This window comes from Cyprinodon tularosa, unplaced genomic scaffold (assembly GCF_016077235.1).
Source record: "Cyprinodon tularosa strain WSP-4 unplaced genomic scaffold, ASM1607723v1 ctg120, whole genome shotgun sequence".
In the NCBI taxonomy this organism is placed as follows: domain Eukaryota; kingdom Metazoa; phylum Chordata; class Actinopteri; order Cyprinodontiformes; family Cyprinodontidae; genus Cyprinodon; species Cyprinodon tularosa.
The window spans coordinates 557-24620 of NW_024038004.1; the positions used below are offsets into that span (position 1 = coordinate 557).

Sequence of the window (24064 nt, forward strand, 5' to 3'; positions counted from 1 at the left end):
GTGTCCCTCGTGCTGCCCTGTGGGGGGTGCTCCAGGAGTATGGAGTCAGGGGCCCTTTATTAGGGGCCATCCGTTCTCTGTACAAGCGGAGCAGGAGTCTGGTTCGCATTGCCGGCATTAAGTCGGACCTGTTCCCGGTGCATGTTGGACTCCGACAGGGCTGCCCTCTGTCACCGGTCCTGTTCATAACTTTTATGGACAGGATTTCTAGGTGCAGCCAAGGACCGGAGGGGGTCTGGTTTGGGGAACAGCGGATCTCGTCCCTGCTTTTTGCGGATGACGTAGTTCTGCTGGCTCCCTCCTGCCAAGACCTACAGGAACTGAATTTCAATTCTTTCCTCTCTTATTTCTCCATAACGCTAAACAATCAGGAGCTGATGAGACACCCCTAATGTATGTGTGTTTGTGGGGTTTTTTTTTTCCATTCTTTTTCTTTCTTTTTTTTTCTTGTTTTTATTTTTTATTTATTTTTGTTATATATATATATATATATATATATATATATATATATATATATATAAATAAAAAATTATAAGTTCATAACGCTGAACTCGCTCCACACCGTTGGGGGTTAGCGGAAGTGACGCAGCCCGCGCGCCTCATAACATATCGTCACGTCACGCGACAGAGCCCAGAAGCTGAGCAGAAAAGGGAAACAAAACAGAACACCAACAAACAACTCAACAATTGCTCTTTTATTTAAAAAAGGGCCAGCGGTCCGCTGACATGTCCGTCGCTTTGCTAACCCTCCTCGCGGATGACATGGAGTCGGAGAGGTTAGTTCCGCTGCTCACGCGCGTTTTACCGTTAATTCACCGAGGCATCTCTTTGCTAACGTCACCGTGTCATTAACGGTCATAAAACGCAGGTAATTACGCCCGTAAAGAGTCGCATCATTACTATTAGGTTATGTTTGTCTGTTCAAACGGTCCTGGGCGGAAGAATGAGGAAGTAGCTGCTTTTTCTTTAATGCAGAAGAGCCATATGAGATGACATGGACAGCAGAATAACCCCTAAAATAATGTGTTTTGCAGAAAAATAATTGGACATCAGGAGTGCACAATCATAACTGGTACATAGCTTGGATGCTGTGTGATGTTCACAGCTCAATCAGTCTCATACAAAAGTTGTATCAGGATGCTTCACTGTTTTAGATGCTTCTAATTAAAAGATTAATAAACCTGAGCCTTGATTACATTTTAGCTGCCATCAGAGTCAACTAATTTAAATATTTTAATATTTAGTTCAAACAAGAGTTAATACCTACTGGTATTAAAATTAAACGTTTAATCATAAATAAAAAATATAACATCATTAAAGTTATGTTATTTATGTACATTGGTTAAAAAGCACATTAAAATGTAAGTAGGAACCAATGTTTTTGTTCCGCATGTCACGTTGTTGCCCATGGGAAAGATTGATTGACACAATTTTTTGCATCACTGGGACTTTGAGAGTGTTAAATCCCAGCCTGCCTTGTCACGACACATCTGCTGTAATATTTGCTTGCTGAGTAAAACGAAATTCGCCACAAGTCCAAGTGGGTCGAAGCTGGAGGCCAAGGTCGACAATACTCCTCTTCTTGAAAGTGGGTGCTCCTTCACAAGCTCTCGAAAGTGGAAATGATCAGAGGCAACACACCACTTAATGCCTAGAGCTCTGTCTGTCTGTTGCTCACCAAGTGCAAAGTCTTGAGATTTTACTGTCTCTGCACAGTCTTTTTGGGGAGTGAGTTGAGCACTTGTTGACAGTTGGAAACAAACTTGTTAAGTTGCAGTTTCCCAGTTTGACAGAGTTGCTTTGCTTCATTCACCAGGTGAATTGCTTCCTTTTCTGAGTTAAAATGATCAATCCATTGTCCACGTAAATAACTTGGTTCGGCCCTCTGCTTGCCATCATCATCTCTCTTGCAGTCTGTCTGTGTTTTTCTTTAACAAAAATGATTTGCTGGATGCTTTTGTTTAAAAGTCCAATCCGCATCCTCCTGCAGCCAGTCTTGAACTGCACTGGTTATGTAATTGTGTAATAACTCAGCTGACCCTTGTTTGTACTGCATCATCTTAATACTATTGTTTGTTTTGTTTTTTGGAAACCTGTCTGGTTTTATTTTCTGCTGTTAGTTGGTTTAAAAAAAAAAACTATAGATATATTTACTCTATCTCATGCATTCAAATTTTAATGTTTTTACCTCCAGTATTTTTACACATTCAACATTCTGTTATTCTTTCAAAATAAACTCCCTTTTAACAGATATTTTCTTTTAACTTTAAAAGTATTTAATTCAATATTCTTATGAAATTAAAATATCTTCATTATTATCTTAACAAGAGTAAAGTTTTAAACTCTTAATTTCCACATAAAGATTTTCTTTTTTTGTAATCAGTAATATATATATACATGAAAAAAAACTTTTTCAGGTGAATAAATTAAAAGATCTTTAGCTGTATCACTTTACCCATGTAGTTTTTTGTGACACATTTTTTCCAGGCTATGACTTCCATGTTTAACATCCAGGATGTTAAAGAGGAGGAAGACGGTTTTGCTGTTTATCAACCTTCTCAAGCACACAATGGAGGATCTCCTGAGGCATCAGAGGCCAATAAAAGGACATCTGCAGAAGTTGCTCCTGAAATGCATCAATCCAGCAGTAGGAAGAGAGCCAGGGTCTGCTCTGAGGTAAAGTAATCCGGAACACAAAAACTGAAGCAACCCTAATTTTTTATTTACTTTATAAGTTTGGTCTGATGGGTTAATGCTTTTACCTGATGACCATATCTGCTGTAAATCCTCAGTGAACCTTTCGTGTTTACTGGATAAAAATGACTTAAAACTCTTTAATAGATATTTGATGTTGAGTCCCACACTCTGATAAATTAGAATATCACTTATTGAATGGGACTGGGCCATACATTGATTTGGATGATTTTGATTTGAATTTGCCCTTTATTAAAATTTAAAATCTGTTGCATTTCTGTCATAAATTTACCTCGTAGGCTTCTGTAGTTCAGTGACATCAATCTGTAATTTCAGTTCCTAGATGTGTTCTCAAAACCGATAGACTAGCTCTTTTGTTTCAATGAAAACAAATTGATAAAAAGTATTTTTTGTTTTTGAACAAATCAGATATTTTATTTTTAAGCCACATCACCCAGCCATTCTTGGCTATTATTTTTTTAATATAAGGGACGCAAGTTCAACATGCCAATAATATCTTTGAGTGCTCAGATCACCAGGAGTATTGGTGTCATTGTGTTGGGTGGGGGGGGGGAATCTTGAAATGCTTATCTCCTTTATCAAACTCAACCATGTGTTTTGTTGCCATAGATTTTGAAAGGTGTTCCTTCTCTCTAGGTGATTCAGGGTTTGACGGATGATGGCCTTAAACCCAAGCCTCTTTGCCTCGACATGGCTGGAGAAAATGTGCAGAGCATTCAAGAGAGATCCAGGCTCTCCTACAGAAAGCCTCTTTTTAGCATCTCTCACAGGATTTCAGACAAGAGAAACACACCAAGCCTGGATCAGCAGGCTAACCAAGGAAGCTTCAACAGCATCCTTTCACCAAAGCTCCAGAGTCCAGAACTAAATGGCCAGGCTGAGATCTTCACCCCGCAAGACTCTTTGGAGCAGACCTCACCTGTAGAGTCCAGCCTTCACCCACTGATTGAGAAAATGTTTTTTATCCTCAATACTCTGAGCTCAAGCATGACTCAACTGCACAGTAAAGTGGACTCACTGACCCTGGAGGTCATGCGGATAAAGAAGCAGCTCAAACCTGGAGAGAGGACGGCGGACTTCCACCCACCTGCAGAGTATCTCCTAACGAACGATGAACTCAATCAGCTGACGGCGCACACATCCAGCGCCGGTGAGCTGAGCTGCCAGCTGCTCGTCCACCTTTTCCCGGAGCTGTTCAAAGCCAAGGATTGCCCCCACAATTGCACGGCAGGCAAGAGGACGCTGGAATCTCTGCACCTGGAGCTGATCCGGAACTATGTGGAGGTTTGCTACCCCTCGGTTAAAAACGACAGCGTTTGGCAGGAGGAGTGTCTCCATCAGATTAATGACTTTTTTAATCGCTTCTGGGCAAAGGGGGACACAGAGAACACTGAGCTCATCAAGGAGGAGGATCCGATCTCTGAGGATGGGCTTAAAGTGGACCATCCTCAGACGTATAGCTTCATTAAAGAACAGGGTCAAGAGGAGAATGTGTCCCTGGATAACCAGCAGGGTTGTCTGCCCGTGTCCGAGCATGGGTTAAATAATCAGGCTCCAGAGGAGCTGGATGATTTCTCCTCGGTTGAAGACCTAGTGATTTTTCTCATGCACCGCCTTTTCCCAGAGGTTTTTGAAGAGGGCAAAATCCCCGAAGTCTCCAGCAGTTACAGTCAAGTGGGCCAGCTCATTCTGGACTCCGACAAGATGGAAATCCTGAGGAAGTACATGGAAGCTAATTTTCCTGATGTGCCTGAGGACAGCTGGCTCCAGCTGTGCATACAGCACATCGAAGACACACTGGAAGGACTGCACAGCAACGGGAGCGAATCCGACAACGTCACCTACGAAGGCTACGACCTGGCCAGCTTTCAGGAAGATGTCCATGCCATCAGGTTTCCAGAGGCCAGGGAATACGAAAGACGTTGTCGCAAGTATAAGAAGTCGCTGCTGCCACCTGTGGATTTTGAAAATCTGAAGATTCCTCCACCGGACTTTAACGTTCCCCAGGAATATATCTTATCCAGGGAGCAGCTGAAGAGCAACTATGAGTGTAGCTTGTCTATTGGCAACTTTGCCTCCCGGCTTCTGGTTCTCATATTCCCGGAGCTTTTCACTCACGAGAACGCCAGGAAGCAGTACAACTACAGCGGTTCACTTGGAAAAAAGCAGCTGGACCCGATCCGCGTGAATCTTATCCGGCATTACGTGCAGCTGGTCTACCCTCGAGCCAGGAACGACAGAGTATGGATGCTGGAATTTGTGGGGAAACTTGATGAGAGGTGCAGGAGGCCCGACACGGAGCAGAGGAGATCTTACCTGCAGCAGCGCAAAGTTACTGACCAAGAGCTGGAGCAGGAATTCTTCTGCCGCATAAACCACAAAACTCTGGACAACACAAGAGACGATTCAGACTTTCCTTCTTTACCTCCAGAGAAAAGCAGCAAAGACTTCTGTAAGATTCCCCTCGACCAACTTACCATTTCCCAACCTGACTTCCCCGTACCCTCCGCCTACCTGCTATCAGACTCCGAGGTTCGGGAAATCGTCCAGCAGAGCCTTTCTGTTGGGAACTTTGCCGCCCGCCTGCTGGTGCGCCTCTTCCCGGAGCTGTTCACCCCTGAGAACCTGCGGCTCCAGTACAACCACTCGGGTGCCTGCAACAAGAAGCAGCTGGACCCGGTCCGGCTAAGGCTGATCCGTCACTATGTGGAGGCGGTGTACCCTGTGGATAAGATGGAGGAGGTGTGGCACTACGAATGTGTGCCGAGCATCGATGAACGCTGCCGGCGGCCCAACCGCAAGAAGTGTGACATTCTTAAAAAGGCCAAGAGGTCAAACACTGTGTCATAGTCACAGTACTTTACAGTTTAGTCAACACGTTTGTCATGAAATGACTGCTCAGTATATAAGCTGATACAACATTCTTATGTTTTAACCTTTGCCTGCAGCAGCAGCAGATGTTTTAGTTGGAGTTTTCTAAAGTGTTGAACTGCTCTGCAAGCTGCCATAGTTTGTCTTATACATTTGTTTCATAAATGTAGCCTTAAAACCACGTTATAACCACAATAGTAGCTACAGCAAAGAGCCGCACAGTTCCTCTATTAACAGTAATTACTAATGTAGCATCGTGCCGCCACAGTTTTAATAATAAAGTACTTACAAGTGGGTCCATAAGTATTTGTAGAAGAACATCTTTAATTAAGCCTCTTTTGTTCTGTTCACTACAAAAATGGGTTTTAAAACGATGTGAGGAATTCAATATGCTGCATCAGAGAAAAAATTGGTCTATGGCTGATATTTGGTTGGACCCACTTTGGCCTTCAGTCCTGAGAGGTTCTGCTCTACATTTTTCGATATAATCAAGCAGTCATACGCCTATCAGCTCTTGTTGGATTTATCTTGACAGCAGTTTAGCAGTAAAGTTGCTAGTTTAATCTTAAAGCACGAGCCCTCATGGTTCTATCATCAAATTGCTGATTTGGCATCTATTCCTTAATAATCTTAGAACCCATCTCTGTGGTGTACAGAACCAAAGCTGCTGATTTGTTGTCCTTGTTTGAATATTGATAGACATATGACTGAATATTAAGCCTTCTTATAGAAGACTGTTATACTGGTGATTTAACATGACAATGGGTCATGGTACCTGTTTCTAATAAATACACACTTATGAAATGCACTTTGGTGGTTTTAATTTACAGAACAAATTATGGTACACAAAATAGGTGGTGTAAAATATAACAAGATCAGAACTGGGCTCTTTTCTGAACTTAGAAGTGGATTTTTCTTTATCCCAAGATGATTCCCCTGATCACTTGTTTAGAGGAGGGATTTGTCCTATAAAGGAAAGGATGGAAAGGATGGGTCCTATAAAGGTGTGCTGAATGGTAAATTGGTCCCAGTGTTTCACCTCATTCTGTTACCCATCATATATTGTGACTCAGAGGGGCACTACCTGTATTTAACCATAGGCTTCTTAAGGTTTTAGTATGAGTCTATGGAGCTAAGTCTAAGATAGTAGACTGAGGAGGATGAACAGCAACAGCACCCCCTTGTGTCAATAAATTATACGACCAACCCTTAACAATCATAGACAGGTTTCAGGTATTACAGGAGACAATCCCCCCCTTAATGGCTATCCCCCCTTTAACGACCGACCCCTAGAATCATAGACAGGTTCAGATATTACAGGCTAACGATGGAACTAACGACCCATTCATCAGTTACCATTGCATGTTTCCAAGCGATACAAGGCTTTGTCTATATAAGACTCAAACTCACTGCGGATCCAGACATTTGAATTGAGAAAGCTTCCTGGAGAGGTGGCGAAACGTCTTCAAATCTTGAAAACCAAGTCCAGTGGATATTTTTTGAATTTTTACGGAATAAATTATAGGTAACAGAATTTGATGTAGCACCTTGATCAGGGTTTAGAAGGGGACATTAAAGCACATTACTTCCCAGAAGATTAATTTGTCTTTTTCTTTGCTTGTATGCAACAGCCAGGAGAGCGATAAGCGCTATGTGCTGCAAAAAAAGCCAAACAGGAAATGACATCACATGAGTAAATTTCAAGAAGACCATTTAGGCAATGCTGACACAATTTCAAACAATGAAGAGAATAGTTTTTTTTTTTCTTCTCCGAATAGAGGGAATATTGTCACACAATTATCTCAGGTATATCTATATATTTATATATATTTGTACCTTTTTTTATTCTTGACTAATATTTCCTATGTATTTATATTCTATACATTACATTACCAATTTGTACCTTTTGCTTTATAATTATAAACATAACATTTATGTCCATATTAATTATTAGATCATTTAAAAATAATTTTACATTATTCCACAGCATTTTTTTTTTTGGCTTTTGCAAAAAAAATGGCATCACTTAAAGCTACTTTCAGTCTCAGGATTGTTTGTGCTCTATAACTTGTAACCAAGATGGATGTCTTATTGACATTTTCACCCTCTAGATTAGCTCCCACACAACGGACATGAGCAACGCCCTTAATAATATCTACTAAACCCTGATCAGTGTGTGCCTGTCCTCCATAAAAGCATAAAGAAAACAGTACAACAAATCTGAGGTTCACACCGTCAAAATGCACCTTTTATTGAATAAAATAAGGTACATTTCCAACCTTTTCTCTCACAATTCGCATACATGAGATTAGTGGAGCCATCATCTTGAAGTTCAGCTAACTTTCACTGATCTCTAAGGTTTTCAGGACAAGTTCATGGTTTGAAGGCTTCATCCTTTGCAAGTTCAAGGCTTTTCCACCTCCTTATGGAAACTTTGTGCTTATCTCCATCATTAGATTCACCTAAAACCTTTCTGAGAATGACTCTCATCAACGTAACGGTATTCGCATCGTTGTTCTCTGACAGCACAAGGTCCAAGGTGTCCCCAACTTTAACCTGGATAAACAAGAAAAGTTTAAGTTTTTACTAAAGCCAAGAGAAATCTGTAGAAAACATTTATAAGGAGGTGCCACCAACCGTTTTACTTTTCTTGATTAGTTTCTGCCCATTTAGTCTGAGCTTGTTGCTGTAGAAGGCATCCTCGATTTTGCTGTAGTGAGAAGAAAGTTAGTGTTGCTTTTTCTTTTTTGTAAAGTTTCAAATCAAATAAAAATTACATTTTTTAAAGCCTCAAACCAGCCTGGTCCTATGTAAAAAGCCAGCACTCTGCTTAAATCATATCGGATGGTATTAGAGCATGACAGGCCTGTTTAAAGCCACCTCACAACGTTTCCTAATAATTAGGCAATTGTATATTATGCTTCATTTGAAAATAAAAAAATATTAACAATGAGGCCAATGCATTGATTGTTTGTGCAGGAAGATTCCTCTCAGATTAGGCAGACAGAATGTACCAAAATTCTCCTTATTCTGTTTTGGCTTTCCACACCCCTCACATTGGATGAAGGATGTGTCTTGACCGATGGGCTGCTACAGGCCACTCTGAAAAACTTAGGACATCATAAACGGGTTTGATTTAAAACAGTTCATTTTCAGCAAACATTAGCTAAAAAAAATGTTTCTGTTGTGAAGCTCATACATAGGCTTTGGGACACATATGACTGTTAAAATTTTTTTAATAAAACCAATTTTGCATAATATGGGACCTTTAAATGACCTTAACTTCAGCATTTTCTTGGAAAACACAATAGTGCCATTTACGCTACCCTCTGAAAACCGATTCGTGCCGAGCTCGGACCGAGCTTGGATCAGTTAACCGTACCGTGCTCAGTTCCTTACGACCATTTACACATCACAGTGGCACAGTTCCTCGCATCCTAGTGACGGTCGGCGGTACTACTGCTCTCTAGTAAGAAAACTTGCGTGATTTTTTTTTGTTCTTTCCAACATTTCCTGGATAGCGTCCTTGCCCAAATTGCAGTAACAGCCTCAGTCTCAGCGTCATCCCAGGTCGTTCTTTTGAAGCCATTTTAAAAATGTAGTGTTGAGAACATTTCGATTGTTGCTTACAGTTCTTCTATTTTGTGGTGGTTGGCAAGCAACTGATGTGCATTACTTCACACTACTAGAAGCTGACTAAATAGGAAATGACATGGTCTGCTCATGCGTTCTTTGTTATCTATGAACTGAGCCAGAACTGAACTGCGCTAAGCCCTTCTGATGAACTAGTATCAGTTGAGCGGTTAGGGTTTAGTTGTGTCTGGCTTTTTTTGTCAATGCTCACATCATCAGATGTTTTAAATTAGTTTGACAAGAAATGGATCAGAAGCAGCTCTGTAAACTTAGGTAGAATTATGAAATATCCAAAATTAAGAGGTGACTTACTTGCGTGCCAAATCCAAACCAGCCTTTAAGACGACGTCATAGCGGAAAGACGGTACATATTTCTCCATGTCTTTATAGTCCCTTGGTAAATTAGGATCTACATCTTCATAATCACTCTCTTCTGGGTCAGTTTCCTCCTCTGCCTCGTCCTGCTCCTGTGCCGTGCGTGAAGGGGATTTCCTCTTGCTTTTAAAACGCAGCTGGTGCAAAGACCAGGTTTTGGTGGCGGTCCGTTGACCACCTAGACTGGGGAAAGTCGAGCAACCCCACAGCTGCCGGGTATGAATTGTCCTGGGGCACCACTCAGTCCTCCTTGTGCCATAACCAGCTGCCAGCAGGTGACGAGGGTTCAGCCGTCCAATCTGCTTCATAGCAATTACCTGCAGCACTAGACTCTGCATGCTGGCGCTCCAACCAGTAACTGGAAAAAAACACAACTTCAGAAATGATCTCAGTATGAAATTCTATAATCATACTAACCAGGTTTTGTAGGAGCCAAGGTTTGCGCTGAAACACTTAGTTTTCATCTTTATAAATTCCTCTTTCAATGAATATCCATATCTCCTTTGGCTTTCTGTCCATATGAGGATCCAGTTTATGTAATTGCTTGTTTTTATTGAAGAGGACCATATTCTGAGCTTTCAGACCACCAAACTTTAGCCAATATTTCTTAAACTAGTTCCATATCACGAGTTGAACATGAATGTTTTAGCTGTTATTCAATACGTTTTTTTTTGTTAACTTTTTAAATGTTGCTTTGTGTTTAGTTATTGTTTTAAAGAAAAGATTTTATTGTGTTTACCTTTGATAGATTTTTTTCCTGCCGTTGCTGTGTACGCACAAAAGAAATCACATTAAAAAAGTCTTTATCACCATCATTTCATCCGTTCATACAATATATATTGGGCAGCAAAAAAATATTTTTGTTATTAAGATTATTGTTTTAGATGCTGGAAAGAGCAAGCAGAAGAGTTGAGTTTATCAGAACCAAATTGATTGCTTTATGACTGGGTCAGAGCATCTCCACATTAATTATTATTTTGTTATGCTCTCAGGCATGAAAAGGTTTCATTTAATTATATATATATATATATATATATATATATATATATATATATGAAGCTTGTAAATTACATCAACGCTACAGAAAAATGCTGGATAAAGAGCTATGCATACCATTCCTTCAAAATAAAAGCCTCGCATATTTCTAACAGGGTTTGTGTCACTTTTTTCAAATATTTTCAAAATAATTTATCAAAAAAATCTTTAGAGATCTCAACCAAATGTTGAATAATTATATACACCGAAAAATACTAACGTTAAAAGCAAATACCAAAAGCTCATCGATTTATTTTGAATTGCGACCGGAAGTTGACTATATTAGCAATCCGTCAAAACAACAACCGATAATAAATTGTTATATTGCGATTTCTAACCCTGCAAAAAGCCTGTGTAGTTTTCCCCAGTAAATCCAACAGTTTTTTTTCAACACAGCTGCATGATGTTAAGTAAATCATTTTGAGCAGGAAGTGGGCAAGGATAGCTTAACGCGTCTTCACGCGGAGCGCACGTTAATTACAACTAAAACAATCCAGGAGCTTTAAGCATGAATATAACAATTTAAAAGCTTTCTAATAGTTTAAAACAAAACTGTTTTTTTTTTTGTTTTTTTTTTGTAGCACACACTCACCTAAGGAATAACCTTTCATGCCTCTGGACTTCGTCGACTTTTTTTGAGAGTGATGTTTGTGTGGAAGCAGTATTAAATCTACTGCCCCCTATCGCCTGGACGGGGAATCACAGTGTAACTACATCTTGTTTTTTTTTAATGCAGGACAAAAATATTTGGAAACCCAAATAGATCGTTATTTTATTTTTTTTATTTTTTTATTAATTAATTTAATTTATTTTCTCCACTATTTAGGTTAGATCGTGCAGTCAGACGTTTAGAAACTGATCATGGACATATTATATATTTTTATTTTAGTTTCCAATTATTTTTTCAACAGTCATGCACCAAATTGACAGGGTATACAACATGCAACTTTGATGCACATCTATTAATTTGTATGGATATCTGTAATCTAGACAGGATCAAATTTAGTGAGTTTAGTAAATTTCTCTACTGGGAGATCAATGAGGTCTATCTTAAAATTCTGTAGTTGTAAGCACTTGCTTTTGGTTAAATTATAGTTAGATTTTTGACCACCATTCTTTTAATAACTGGTAGAGGTTTTTTGCACAGGCCTGGCTTGTCAGCATACTACACAGATATATTTTCAGGTTTGAGATTTTGGGAGACTGTTTCAGTATGATATTTACTTATTTATGTAAATGTCCATTCGATCAATTCCCTTTATTTTATTTTCATATGTGAAACTAAACTGAAAAACATAGCATGCCCTTTTTTCAGTCCATTTCAAGCATTTCAAATTTACCCACAACATTTTTTCACACAGCACGTTTCCACCATTACCACATTTGAAAGCTGTTATAGAGTTTTTGCATTTAAAGGCCTTACCTTGCTCGATATTGGTCTAATGTGATGGCAAAACCTTTTCTGCATAAGAATCTTGCTTGTTAATAGAAGAAGCTTTTAGTTGAGCATGTTGGAATCAGCTGATGTTAAACTAGATTCCCTTAAGTAACGTTGTTCCAACACATTATAAAAACATTTTCCTGTTACTGGCCGGCTTGAGTTTTATTAATTCCTTGGTGATTCGTTTACACTTTATCCCAAAGGTTCTTAGAAAGAGGTAAAAGTACAACTGGAAAGCCTTCTGTTCAACAAATTCAAACCATTTACAAAGTAAATCATTATTCTAAATTTTTATCCACTAGAAATAGAGAATAACTATTAATACGGATGCACGATATTGGGATTTTGGCCGATATCCGATATGCCGATATTTTAAAACGCATGTAGCCGATGACCGATATCGATACCGATGTTAAAGCTGGACAAAAATAAGTAGTCATGGAAAATAGCAGTTTTGTTATCCATTTCTGACACTTTGAAAAATAATATACTCCAATACATTTTAATATGCTGATATCAAATTGATTTTTAAAAACGCGGTATCGATCTATTTTACTTTCAAAATCTCGTGAAATTTCATCGTTCTGTTACAAACTCTCGCGATATTTTGCAAATTCAATACCGCGTCAATATATCAGCATATAAAAATATGGCAAAATTTCGTGAATTTTCGGGGGATTTCGTAGCATAACGATGACATATAGCAATATTTCATTAGTAAAAGAGATTGATATGGTGTTTTTAAATGGCAATATATCAGCATATGAAGATATTGTGATATTTTAATGTATCAATATTTTTTCCCTTGTCTTTAGAAGTTTTTAAGTCTTTAAAAAAGAAGTTTTTGAGGAAGAAGAAGAAGTAGTATTTTTTAATTTTTTTTTTAGACTTTAGAAACTCAGAAGCTGATCAAATATCGGGTTAAATATCGGTGGGGTGGCCGATGTCCGATATTCAGTTTTAAGGCCGATACAGGCCGATACCGATAGGGGGCCGATTATATCGTGCATCCCTAACTATTAATATTGTATGGATGAAACCACAGTTAACTAGCAGAAGCCTGTGGCTACTTCTTTACCTCTTAAGTAGGAACATAGATTTTTTTAATGACATTTTCTAGTCGGTAACTGGAAAACCAGTATGATCAGCTAAACACTGTGTTCATTAACAGTCTACTATTTGCAATACAATTGTTTTTCTTTGTTTTTATTATTTTGAAGGCACCTGTTCACTAATGCTTACAGAGGTTGGTGAATATATGTGTAGAATGTAAGAGACACACAAAAAATGAATTTAAAAAAGTTAATTATTGCAGCTGTCTGAGCCCTTTAAAGTGACAGGAACTGTCTTGAAATTTGAGGTAGATGTTTGGTGGAATATTGAATACTGGAAATTTGATTTCTGCGTACAAATATATTGCACAATTAAACCCCAAACTTTCACAAAAATATACAAAGCCACTGTTTTTTTTTTGCCTGTTAGAAACAAATAAAAATAATCTGAATTGTGTTTTTATTTTTTAAACTCAAATACCATGATGGTATTTGAGAACCCTGGATTTTTTTCCTTGACTGGTTTCCTTTTCCATTATTCTTCCAAAAAATTGGTTCAGTGATTGCTTTCAAATGAATGTTTTTTAAGCTGTTAAAGTAAGTCAAGGTGGGTTTTTTTTTTTTTTTTTTTTTTTTTTTTTTTTTTAAGTTGATGCATACAACCATCTGGAGGATAAAAGAAAAAAACAAGTCTTAAATTACCCACCGGTCAATAAAAGCACCAGAATTATTTATAACCACACAACGGGAGAGTCCCGGACATTTATTGCAGTTTTCATTTGCTGACCTTATTTCAAATTCAAATATACTGGACAAGAGAATCTGTTTCATAAATACAGCCCACTTTATTATATCAACACTGCCAATTTAGAATATTTACTTCTTTTGTGTGTGTGTGTAAATAATTTTCATCAACATTCTGCTCCACTACGGGTTATAGTGTCTAGTTGCATCATATGCATAATACTGATGTCCCTACATTATTTAAAACAATGAAAGAACAAGCTGTTATGTAGTAGAATGCATACAATATATCTGTATAAGATGGTTTGTTTAATCCATATTGTATGATTTGTTGATTTTTGCATGTCTTAATGTAAGTGCATTGATGTTTTTTTTGCATAAACAGTTTGTAAAACCCACTGAAACACTGAAAAAAAGTTTCCATCCGCACCACTATAGTGCATCTTTGTTTTTCTTGTTATATCAGACTGTAAAATACCCATTTTACATGTAGGAAATGGAGTATTATTCATTCACTATGCACACAGAATGGACATACAGTTAATAATGCTGGTGGTTTACATTCATGTACATTTTATGGTTTCTTAACACAGTGTCTTAGCAGTAGGAGATCATGCAATGTGAGACATGGCTTTCATCTTGTTAAGATCTTTCCACCATGCTTAGATTTGGCTCACAGATAACATCCATCTGCTCAAATGTGCTGATGGTTTTTTGGTAAACCATTGTTTTGTTGTCTTTTTTGTCCACCTGATTGGTTAGTAGCACAAGTTGTCAGCTTCAGTCGTGGCAGTAGGCAGCAGAAAATATAATTAGAACAAAAATTATTCTGACTATGTATTTCTGTTTGAATATGGATGATTGTGATTTACAGGAGAGGTTTGTGTTATTGCATTTAGCTGCTCAACAACGAAATGTTGTCTGGATGTAAAAGGCTTTCTGGAAAACCGATGATGATGATGATGATTTACAACATGAATTACAGCACTTTAGAAGAATGAGAAATGCTTTATCTCTAAGTGATAAGTTGTCTTGGTGATTTTGGAACTTTTTTTTATTGATCAGCATCTCTGTGATGAGCATAAACATTGTCTTTACTGGATTTTCCTCATTTGGTGTTGTCACTGTTATTGCTGTAGCTGCAAGTCAAATTCACCCCCTCCTATCCATCTATGAGGAAACATGACTGGAGTTATCTCAACCGCCTTATGAGGTAACTGAAGGTTTAGGCTTCATATGTTGTGTTCAAATCTTAGATATGGTGATGACAGTGTAACAGTCTTTGTCTCCTTGGTTGCCATTGGAAGTTGATCTGATTTAGTTTTCCTCTTTCTTCTACTGTACGCCAGCGGACCGCTCTTATTGCTTTGGCGGTTTACGTAATGAGAACTCAGTCATTTTTCTGTTATTCATTGTGAATGCATGCTACAGAGGTGTCAATGTATTTCTCATAAGGACGTTTCCACGCAGGAGCCGTTTCTGTGGAAAGATCTGTGATTGTGGCAGTTCTCGCTACAGTGGACAATGAGCACTGGGTAGCATAGAGCGTCGTCGTAGTGTGGAGGCTCCTCGTCGTCCGTGGCGAGGCGCTCTGACAGGCACCGGGTGTTTTCGCTGGGGCTCTCTTGGTCATCCAAGCTGCCGCTCCTCCAGAGGCAGCTTCGCTGGGAGCCGTAACGGCGAGCTAGAGAGAAGCGACTGCCACTGAATGGGATGCGGGAGCTGGCGCCGGTACAGATGCTGAGAGCGCTCCTGGAGAACACAGAGGAGCAGCTGATGGCCCGGTGGCAGCGCTCACAGTTCTGACGGATCCCGCTGAAGCTGTTTGGACACTGGGCCAGATCCATTAGGCCGGCCTCTGAGTAACTGGGAACCAGCTGCTGGTTTGAGCGAATATGCCACTCCAGCTCTGTACTGTCAATGGTGTTGACACGGGGGATGCGGCGCCAATATGGCCGATCGTCACACGGGGTAACAGGAAGGTAATCTTGCCCGAAAAGCTTTTCAACACGATAGTGAACATAAGCAGTGCGGTATTCAGTGAAGACCCGGAGAGGCCAGGAGAAAGTGAGGAAGGAAGCAAACCAGAACACATACTGGGACAGATACCAGGGGTGGTGCTCCGGGTCGGTCAGCACCATGACGTACTCCTTTAGGTCGATGTTTTTCAGGTGCATGCCCTCTCTGGCTTCCATGTAGTCGTCCAGGCCCTCATTGTCGGTAAAAAACCTGGCTCTTTGAGTCAGGTATGAGTTCTCAGACTCCACGTTGGCAAAACTAAAGCACTTGGTAAATCTCATCTTAGTGAGAGGACACTTCTCCAGGCCCAGAAGCTGTTTGGAAACATCTTTGACACCGCAGTGACCGTAGTCGAATTCAGCCTCGGCCACGTGGGTGTTGACGCGCTCATGGTACACCTGAGTGCTAGTATAAGCGTCTCCGTTTCGATAGCGAGTTACCTGTCGAGTTCGGCGCACATAGTGGTAGCTGATGGCCTTCCACCAGATGCATGGCTTTGCTTGCTGCATCCTTTGGATGCGCTCAAAGATACTCTCAACATCCACTTTGTGCTGGAGCTCATTCTTCACGTGGCAGTGCCAGCACTCCACTAAATACACCAGGTAGAGCATACCCAACAGGGCGAGGGGGATGTAGATGTATCCATCAGAGCAAGGGCTGTCGTGGTACATCATGGACTTCCCTTTGAAGGCGCTGTCAAAGGTGAGCCTGGTCACCTTGGTGACGTGGCACCAGACCATAGCTCCCATGCAGCCGTACATGAGAACAGACAGGAGCAGGCATTTCCAGAAACTCTCACGAAATAAAGACTTGCTCAGTGATTGCTTCAGGGGTCTTTGCTGTAAAAAGAAAAAAAAAAACATTAAACAGAGGCGTGGGGTAAAATATTAATATCTGTTTCAAATTTCTGTATGTTATACATCTACTGGTCACACTATTAGGGAGCTCTGTTCTGCTGCTTGTGAACACAAGAAGAATCACATAAAGACCCGACTGCAAGGCAACATATTTAGACTTCTAGGCCTGATGACAGTGACTTGGAGAAGTTCTGAATGCTGAAGAAAGTGGATTACACTAATAAACAACCTCAAAATGTGTCATCTACTGGGATTTTCATGTACAACCACCAGTGTTGGGGAGTAACGGATTACATGTAACGACGTTACGTAATTTAATTACAAAAAAAGAGTAACTGTAATTCGTTACAGTTACAATGAGAAAATATGTAATTCAGTTACAGTTACTTCCGAAAATATTAAAAATTACAAATTTTGTTAAATTTTTTTTTAAATATAAAGAAAACCCTTTGCGAAAAATGTAATGATATTTTTATTGCTTCGCGCCCTGTATTGCCGTTTCCCGCTACGGCTCCTTGTCTTTATCATATTTGCCACTCTGATGATCCATCCTGTGTTGGTGGAGCCTCCTTGAGGAACAGCAAGCGAGCAGACGGTTCTATTTCAGCTCAAGCAGCGCATCAAAAATGACAGCCGTCCAGCACTGGAAATTTAAGGAGCATTTCGTTTACATCTGTGAAAATGGCTCAAATTTAACCGTGCAGTGCAAGAAGTGTTTGCCGGCTATCAAGAACTTGTCCTCGTCGAAGCGATCTATGTCAAACAAGAGGAAGCATTTAGAGGTAAGTGCAACTCACTGATAGACGAAGCGTATTGATTTACTAATATTTGACTGTTTGGTGTTGATGCATGACAAACGTTTATCGATGTCTATGACCGCTGTAGGAAAGAAGTGGTTTCTGAACCTGCTTGTGTTAGTCTGCAAACTGCGTAAATGGTAGAGCCTGGGGGAGGAACAGAAAAGAGTATGGCCCGATGAGAGGAGTCTGAGAAAATCTTACATGCCTGGTGCTGGCATCTATTCTTATGGACATCCTGTGATTGCCTGTCAGCAGTTCCCTCTCAGCTTAGTGCTTTTTTAAGGTTCACATTCAGTTCTCAAAAATTAAATGTTGAACATGGGTCAATACTCATTAAAACCTTAAAGTAATCAAAAAGTAATCAAAAGTAATTAGTTACCTTACTTTTTAAAAATAATTGAAAAAGTTACACTACAATTACATTTTAAACAAGGTAACTTGTGAATGTAACGGATTACATTTTTAAAGTAACTTACCCAACACTGACAACCACCTAAGGTTTAAAGAAAACAGACCAAAAGAAGACAATATATCTAGTGAATAGCGGTTATATGGTTATGCTTTGTTTACGACAGACGTTAGAGAAGAATGGGCATGTTTCTGGGCTACCAACTCTTATTGCTTTACAAAATAGAGCAGACTGGCTAAAGTAGCAGAAAACCACACTGTTTTACAGAGAATAAGCAAACAAGGTATAAACCACATTTTAAAAAGCATTGATACTTATTACCTTTGATAAATAATACATACCGTAATTTAAATACTGAATCTAAGTATTGTTGACAATCATATTCAACCCTTAATAACTAAATTACACTCATCTGCTATGATGGATACTTCAAACAGGATGATGCTTCCTGTCCTTAAGCTCAGTTAATCTTAATCTGGTTTCTTGAATATGACAATGAATTCACTGACCCAAGCAGCATACATTGTCACCTACTTTTACAATCGAATGGAGCCTCTTTAGTTGGGATGTGGTCTCCTGCCCAAAATCAAATGGAAATCCTGCCCTCCTTTGACCCAAAGCTTTCCTCTTATAACTCAAATGTTTCAACTTCCACCTCTGTCATGTAAGAAAGTTGGAAAATTGGGCTGCTTCATCCCTCTTCCAACTCCCTGTCACTAGAAGTCAAGTGAGAAGGCAATTAGAGAGACTGAATCACATTAAGTCACCACGGCCTGATGGCGTCAGCCCCAGAGTCCTGAAGGCCTGTGCAGAGCAGCTCTGTGGGATTCTATAGCACCTCTTCAACTTTAGCCAGGAGACAGTTCTAGTGACGTGGGAGACCTCCCTCCAACTCTTCCAAAAAGTAAAAAGCAAACCATTAGACTTTGTTTTCCAAGGTTGAAGACATTTCGCTTCCCATCCAGAAAGCGCTCTCAATTCAAAATGTCTGGAGTAGCGTTGAGTTCCATGCTTATAAAGTGGCCCAAACAAAAGAGCGTGGCTTGGAAAACATGCAAATTCCTGCCAACTCATGGTCCAGCTGAGCAAGAAAAACAAGCAACTATCAGAACCCCCACTTAACGCTTTGGAGTTGAATATGCCATCATACACCTGCTTCAAAGAATACCTAACAATTACGCCATAATTTGCAAGACTGAATGGTCAACTGTATAATGAAGTGATTAATTAGTAGCACCACAGGGGACGGTACTCTCACCATTTTACACTGTACACTTCTGACTTCCAGCACCAGACGGAGTCCTGTTATCCATATAAATACTCAGATGACTTTGCAGACATTTGGGTGAGTGAAAAATAGACAAAAAGCTGATAACAGATAGCTGGCGAAGCGCTTTGTGGCTGTCTTCAGAAAGAGGCTTCTCCAGATGCGAAGCAAAACAAACCAAAACAAAAGATCCTTCCTGCCTTCAGCTATCAACACGTAAAACAACTTGTCAAATAAAAATTTAGAGTGACATGTTTACTGAAACATTTAATATTCCTTAATAATTAATGAGGTATTTTTAAATTTTAATTGAATTAAATGGCCCTATGTCTCCGTATTTGCACAAGCATATTTGGAGGCCATCACTCCTCCGTTTATCTGTCCCGGGTTCGATTCCCAGCCCCAGTCAACTTTCTGTGTGTACTTAAATCTTTCTAGCCTGATTAATGTCTTGTCAAATAAGGGAAGTGAATGCAGCAAAACATTAAGCCCCAGAGGATTGTTTGCAATACTTGTTGAAGCTCTTTGAAAAAGGGCAGACCTGAAGGCACGGGTCAAAGTGACCACTGAGATATAACATATGTTTATTTTTGTGACCTTTTAATGTTTTATCCTTTTGTTTATGGTTCGTTTTAGATATTTTCATGGGTTTTTTTTCTCTGTAAATCTTTTACTGCACTCCTTTAGTTTACCGATTACCACAATGTTTCTTTTTTCTAGTCTCTCTCACAGTCCTGGTACGGTAGAGCCGTTCTCCTCAGCAGGTTATAATTTTGTCTTTGCTACAACACAACTTAATCAGAGGAATTAATTCCTCATCAGTAGTATTCATGCCATCTTATTCATGAGTGGTGGCAGGATGTAGTGGGGAAGAGATGAAGGGATTGAGGCTTTGTCTGCAGTAATGGAGGTGCTGCTCCAATCTGTCATGGTGAAAAAAAGAGGCTGAGCTAAAAACCAAAGCTATCCGTTCACGGGTTTATCCACGAGTTCTGGATTAAAGAGCCTAAAATGAGCTTCCTCTGTCCTAGAGATAAGGCCAAGAAGCTGAGGTGGTTTGAGAATCTGTCCACGGTTACCTCACCACTCTACACTTGCTCTAGAAGCAATCACTTTGACGAAACCTCTGGTCAGATCTAGAACTTATTCCAGAGATCATGTTGGCCCTCAATCTTATCATCGCTTTCTATAAAGTCTGGGTTACATTCAAACCAGGTGTCAACATAAACCAGATTTTTTGGACCACAAAAAATGTATATTCTGAAAAAGTCATCTTAATTTGCTTATTTTTTTATACCAAATCTTTATTCCGGACGTGAACATTTTCAGATGACTGACTTATTGGTGGATTGATTGATTTCTTAATTGATTTGGTTACAAAAACTATTTGGCCATGAGTTTCTTAAGGAAATGTCGAATGTCCAACCATATTCAGAATACAAACTTCTGAAAGTATTTTAATTAGAAATAAATTATTACATACTGTTCAATAAATGATATGTGTTTTTAATGAAAAGTTTTCATTTGACTGTGCTTTACTGGAGACATCAATGTTTGTCAAAGAACACTACACCTACCGATTTGTGACGTCACGGTGCGGTATCGGCTGTTGATCAAGTCCCAGTGCTGTATCTGGTGTTTTTCACAAAGCGCTATAATCCAAGTCATCTTGAAAACATTCTTCTTCGAAATGTTGGCTACATATTATGTTTTTTCTCTGGCCTGAAGTTCGATCGCAAATCCTCCCTCTCCAAGTTGGAAATCCAATGACAAACCCGTCCTTGGAGGATCAGGAATCGGAAAGGTGAAATAAATAATTATTTTTTTTCTCTTTTAGTGATGTATTACAAAATCCAAATGCCATCATGTGGGCATTGTCAGTTTTACTATAGCTCTCGCGAATTTCAATGGTGAAGTCCTCTCAAAATGTTAAATTATTGTTATTGATTGCAGATGTATCTAGTAGCTTCCCTTGATTTTGCTTGTAAAGCAGGAAAATGGCGCTCGGCTTACCGCACCGTGATGTCACTGCATGAAAATGTGAGGAGTGAGTTGTTACTATATTTGGGGAAAAATGCCCGCTTCCAGACTCAGTGATCACGATGAAAATTACTATTTTTATTTTTTCACTGATTAACGCTAAATTCATTCGATCACCACAAACGTATTAGTCTTAAGGCATCGCTAATAATCCATTGATTATTCCTTGCTGACCGGACTTTTCCTTTAATTATGAGCAGTGGACTGATTTTAGATGCAAAACTGACTGCAACAACCAATGTCATTGCTCATTACTTTTCGTTCATTCTAAAGCTCTATCCTTTGCACTTAAAATCAGTGTTTATTGTTTCACAGGTAGTTTTTTTTCTTCCATTAAATCAGATTGAAACATTTAGAGTGAGTTGTGAGCTTATAAAACTATAATAAAATACCAGTATCGGTCAAAATTAGAATCAGGATGTCAGGCTTTCTGAAAATCTGTTGTCGGCCAGAAAACAATCAGTACACCTCTAAAACTGGGAACCTGTCGCAACACAACTGAGGTTAAAGGTAGTTTAAATCATTGTTGAAATAAAACGGTAAAGGTAAAACAAAAAGAAGAAAGAAATAGATTAAAGTGACCAATCAGTTACTGCTCATTTGTCTGAGCGTATAATATTAATATTATAATATTATAATACTGACCTGGAGGTTTAAACCAGATGCAATGAAATGGTGTAGAATGGGCTAGTTAAAGCCTCAACCTAAATCCAATTGAGAATCTGCTATTTGACACACTGACTAAGCCATTGCCCTAAAAAAAAACTTTTCTTTGGAATTTAATCTATCATTAAATCCCAATGAAACAAAAATAAATTAAATAATCTATTAGTTTTAAATACTTGTGCATAACAGAGTGCACTTTGTTTTTTCTGAAGTAAGATACCTGGACAAAAAGGATGCACAAATGCAATGTGAGTTTAATGATCATACTGTAGTTTTTGAGAAACAACAGGCCTTCATCAGCAAATAACAGGTGACATGCAGGTGTATGTTGTACTTGAATACCTACACTCTTTTCCACTGATGGAAACCAGTCGATTTAACAAATATTCATGGATACATCTGCAGGTTGTAGATAATGCATATGCTATATAAGCCCCAAAAGCTCATTAAAACGGTTTAAAACAGACTCTCACCTCCTCCCTGGTGTCCTCCTCATAGACGGTGGTGGTGCTGCTTTCACTGGCTGTCGCAGCAGAGGCTGGGGGAGACATGGTGACCGACAACAATACAAGGCGTGGAGAGGAACCAAAGAGGGATTTCGCTGCTTTTTTATCTTCCTCTGCAGTCTTTCATCCCATACGAGTCTCTGCATCGGACATCAGCGACAGGAGAGTCCAAAACAACAGCGCTCCTGTGGAGGCAGGGAGGAGGAGGATGGAGAGGAGGAGGAGGAGGTGTTCCTGCAGCATCCCGCCTCAGTTGTTAGTGCCGCAGTGACATGATGGGAGATGATGCAGGATTAGCTGGTCGTCATTACCAACGTATGGTGCCTTGTCCCTCGGGGCCCGCTCTGGATCCACGGTGCGTGGGGTCCGATGTCCACGGCTGCCTGCAGCTGAGGCAGGTGGGATGATGTTGCATAAATCCGCGACTTAAAGGGAACGCCCATCCCCATCTCTGATCCAGTTTGATTCACCTATTACAGGTGCAGCTTAATATAAATACATTTAGACTGATTTCAGTAATAGAAAAAAATCGCTACACAGACATGCATTCATTATGAATGTTACGCGTTTTGATTGTTATTGCTGAAATTATTAAAAGATCTCGGAAAGATCAAGGCAGTTGGGTTATTTCTGCATGGAATGTTCTCCTCATGCATGTCTGTGTTCTCTCCCGGTACTCCAGCTTGTTTTTGTGACTTAGGGGGACATTTCATTGACTTGCATTCATTTTATATTACCTAACCAAGACCTTTACCCTAACCTAACTATTACTAACATCAGAATCAGAATAAAGTTTATTGCCAAGGAATTTGACTTGGTTGATGCTGCAGACAAAATAGATATACATACAGAATGCAGAATCTATAGCTGTCATGGTTTTGGTTTAGTCCATTTTTATTTTGAGTTTTCTTTGGTCTTATTTAGATTGTTTTGTTCTAGGTATTTTTGATTGTATTTGAGTTCTTAGATATTTCCTGTTTGCCCTCATGTGTCAGTCTCCTTTTCCCTAGCTCTCTTCTTGACTCTGTTCACACCTGCTCCCAATCTGCTAATTACCCTGGTCTTCGTTTCTCTCTCCCATATAATTTCCTCCTGTTCAGTCACTCTTTGCTGGTTTGTGATCATTACTTTGCACCGTTCTTGTTGTGAGTATTCTTGCTTTTGAGATTTTTGGGATTTTTTGTGGATTTATATTTTTGGATTTTTGCTCATGTTAAACTTTTATCATTAAAACCTTTAAGTAACCACCTCAAGCTTTGTTCTGCATTTGAGTCCTGTCAAACCTCCACCCCCACTCTGACAAAGCTATATACAATATAAGACATACAATATACTATATGCAACATACAGTATATAGTTGTATACTACATACACAGTAGGCTCTGCGTTAATGTGATGCCGGAAGTCTGGAGATGCTACGATGGTGTAGGTTGTGGTGGTGGGGATGGGGTTGGGGTTGTTGAGTTATTATTGAAGGACCTTTATTTGAGGATTTTGGCTTTATTGCACATTTTGTTTCATTTGGTTCACACTTTTAAATTATTGTTGTTTTTTATTAATTGTACTAGTTAAAATTCACATTTGATTAGTTTTTTAAAATAATTTTCTATTTAATTTTCATTATGTGTCCATAA

General features: G+C 39.3%; 3 protein-coding genes across 5 annotated transcripts; 1 reads left to right on the forward strand and 2 right to left on the reverse strand.

The window, feature by feature from the left end:
- Positions 1-596: 596 nt before the first annotated feature.
- LOC119774575 (BEN domain-containing protein 3-like) lies at positions 597-6394 on the forward strand. Of its 2 annotated transcripts, none has more exons than XM_038272125.1 (3): positions 597-868; positions 2488-2676; positions 3352-6394. In XM_038272125.1, exons 2-3 carry the CDS (start codon positions 2491-2493, stop codon positions 5563-5565), a joined length of 2400 nt encoding a protein of 799 aa, XP_038128053.1. In that variant the 5' UTR covers positions 597-868; positions 2488-2490; the 3' UTR covers positions 5566-6394. The 2 variants fall into 2 exon arrangements, with proteins under 2 accessions (XP_038128053.1, XP_038128047.1); XM_038272119.1 differs by having other exon boundaries at positions 597-776.
- A 1181-nt stretch (positions 6395-7575) lies between these two features.
- LOC119774589 (mitochondrial transcription rescue factor 1-like) lies at positions 7576-11337 on the reverse strand. 2 transcript variants are annotated; one of them, XM_038272137.1, is made up of 5 exons: positions 11222-11280; positions 10334-10360; positions 9532-9952; positions 8224-8296; positions 7576-8142 (listed from the first exon to the last, which is right to left on the reverse strand). In XM_038272137.1, exons 1-5 carry the CDS (start codon positions 11238-11240, stop codon positions 7960-7962), a joined length of 723 nt encoding a protein of 240 aa, XP_038128065.1. In that variant the 5' UTR covers positions 11241-11280; the 3' UTR covers positions 7576-7959. The 2 variants fall into 2 exon arrangements, with proteins under 2 accessions (XP_038128065.1, XP_038128072.1); XM_038272144.1 differs by lacking the exon at positions 10334-10360 and having other exon boundaries at positions 7806-8142; positions 11222-11337.
- A 3254-nt stretch (positions 11338-14591) lies between these two features.
- tmem151bb (transmembrane protein 151Bb) lies at positions 14592-22896 on the reverse strand. The gene is made up of 2 exons (XM_038272155.1): positions 22398-22896; positions 14592-16724 (listed from the first exon to the last, which is right to left on the reverse strand). The coding sequence occupies exons 1-2, from the start codon at positions 22473-22475 to the stop codon at positions 15315-15317; spliced, it is 1488 nt and encodes a 495-aa protein (XP_038128083.1). The 5' UTR covers positions 22476-22896; the 3' UTR covers positions 14592-15314.
- Between the last annotated feature and the right edge of the window lie 1168 nt (positions 22897-24064).

Excerpts from the sequence above, each read along its gene's own strand:
- LOC119774575 (XM_038272125.1), top strand. The coding sequence starts at position 2,491 with ATGACTTCCATGTTTAACATCCAGGATGTTAAAGAGGAGGAAGACGGT. Across the intron at positions 2,677-3,351 it reads GAGCCAGGGTCTGCTCTGAG|GTGATTCAGGGTTTGACGGA; the intron begins GTAAAGTAATCC and ends CCTTCTCTCTAG.
- tmem151bb (XM_038272155.1), bottom strand. The coding sequence starts at position 22,475 with ATGTCTCCCCCAGCCTCTGCTGCGACAGCCAGTGAAAGCAGCACCACC. Across the intron at positions 16,725-22,397 it reads AGGAGGACACCAGGGAGGAG|CAAAGACCCCTGAAGCAATC; the intron begins GTGAGAGTCTGT and ends TTCTTTTTACAG.
- LOC119774589 (XM_038272137.1), bottom strand. Across the intron at positions 9,953-10,333 it reads AGGAAAAAAATCTATCAAAG|TTACTGGTTGGAGCGCCAGC; the intron begins GTAAACACAATA and ends GTTTTTTTCCAG. Across the intron at positions 8,297-9,531 it reads GGTTTGGATTTGGCACGCAA|CAAAATCGAGGATGCCTTCT; the intron begins GTAAGTCACCTC and ends TTCTCACTACAG.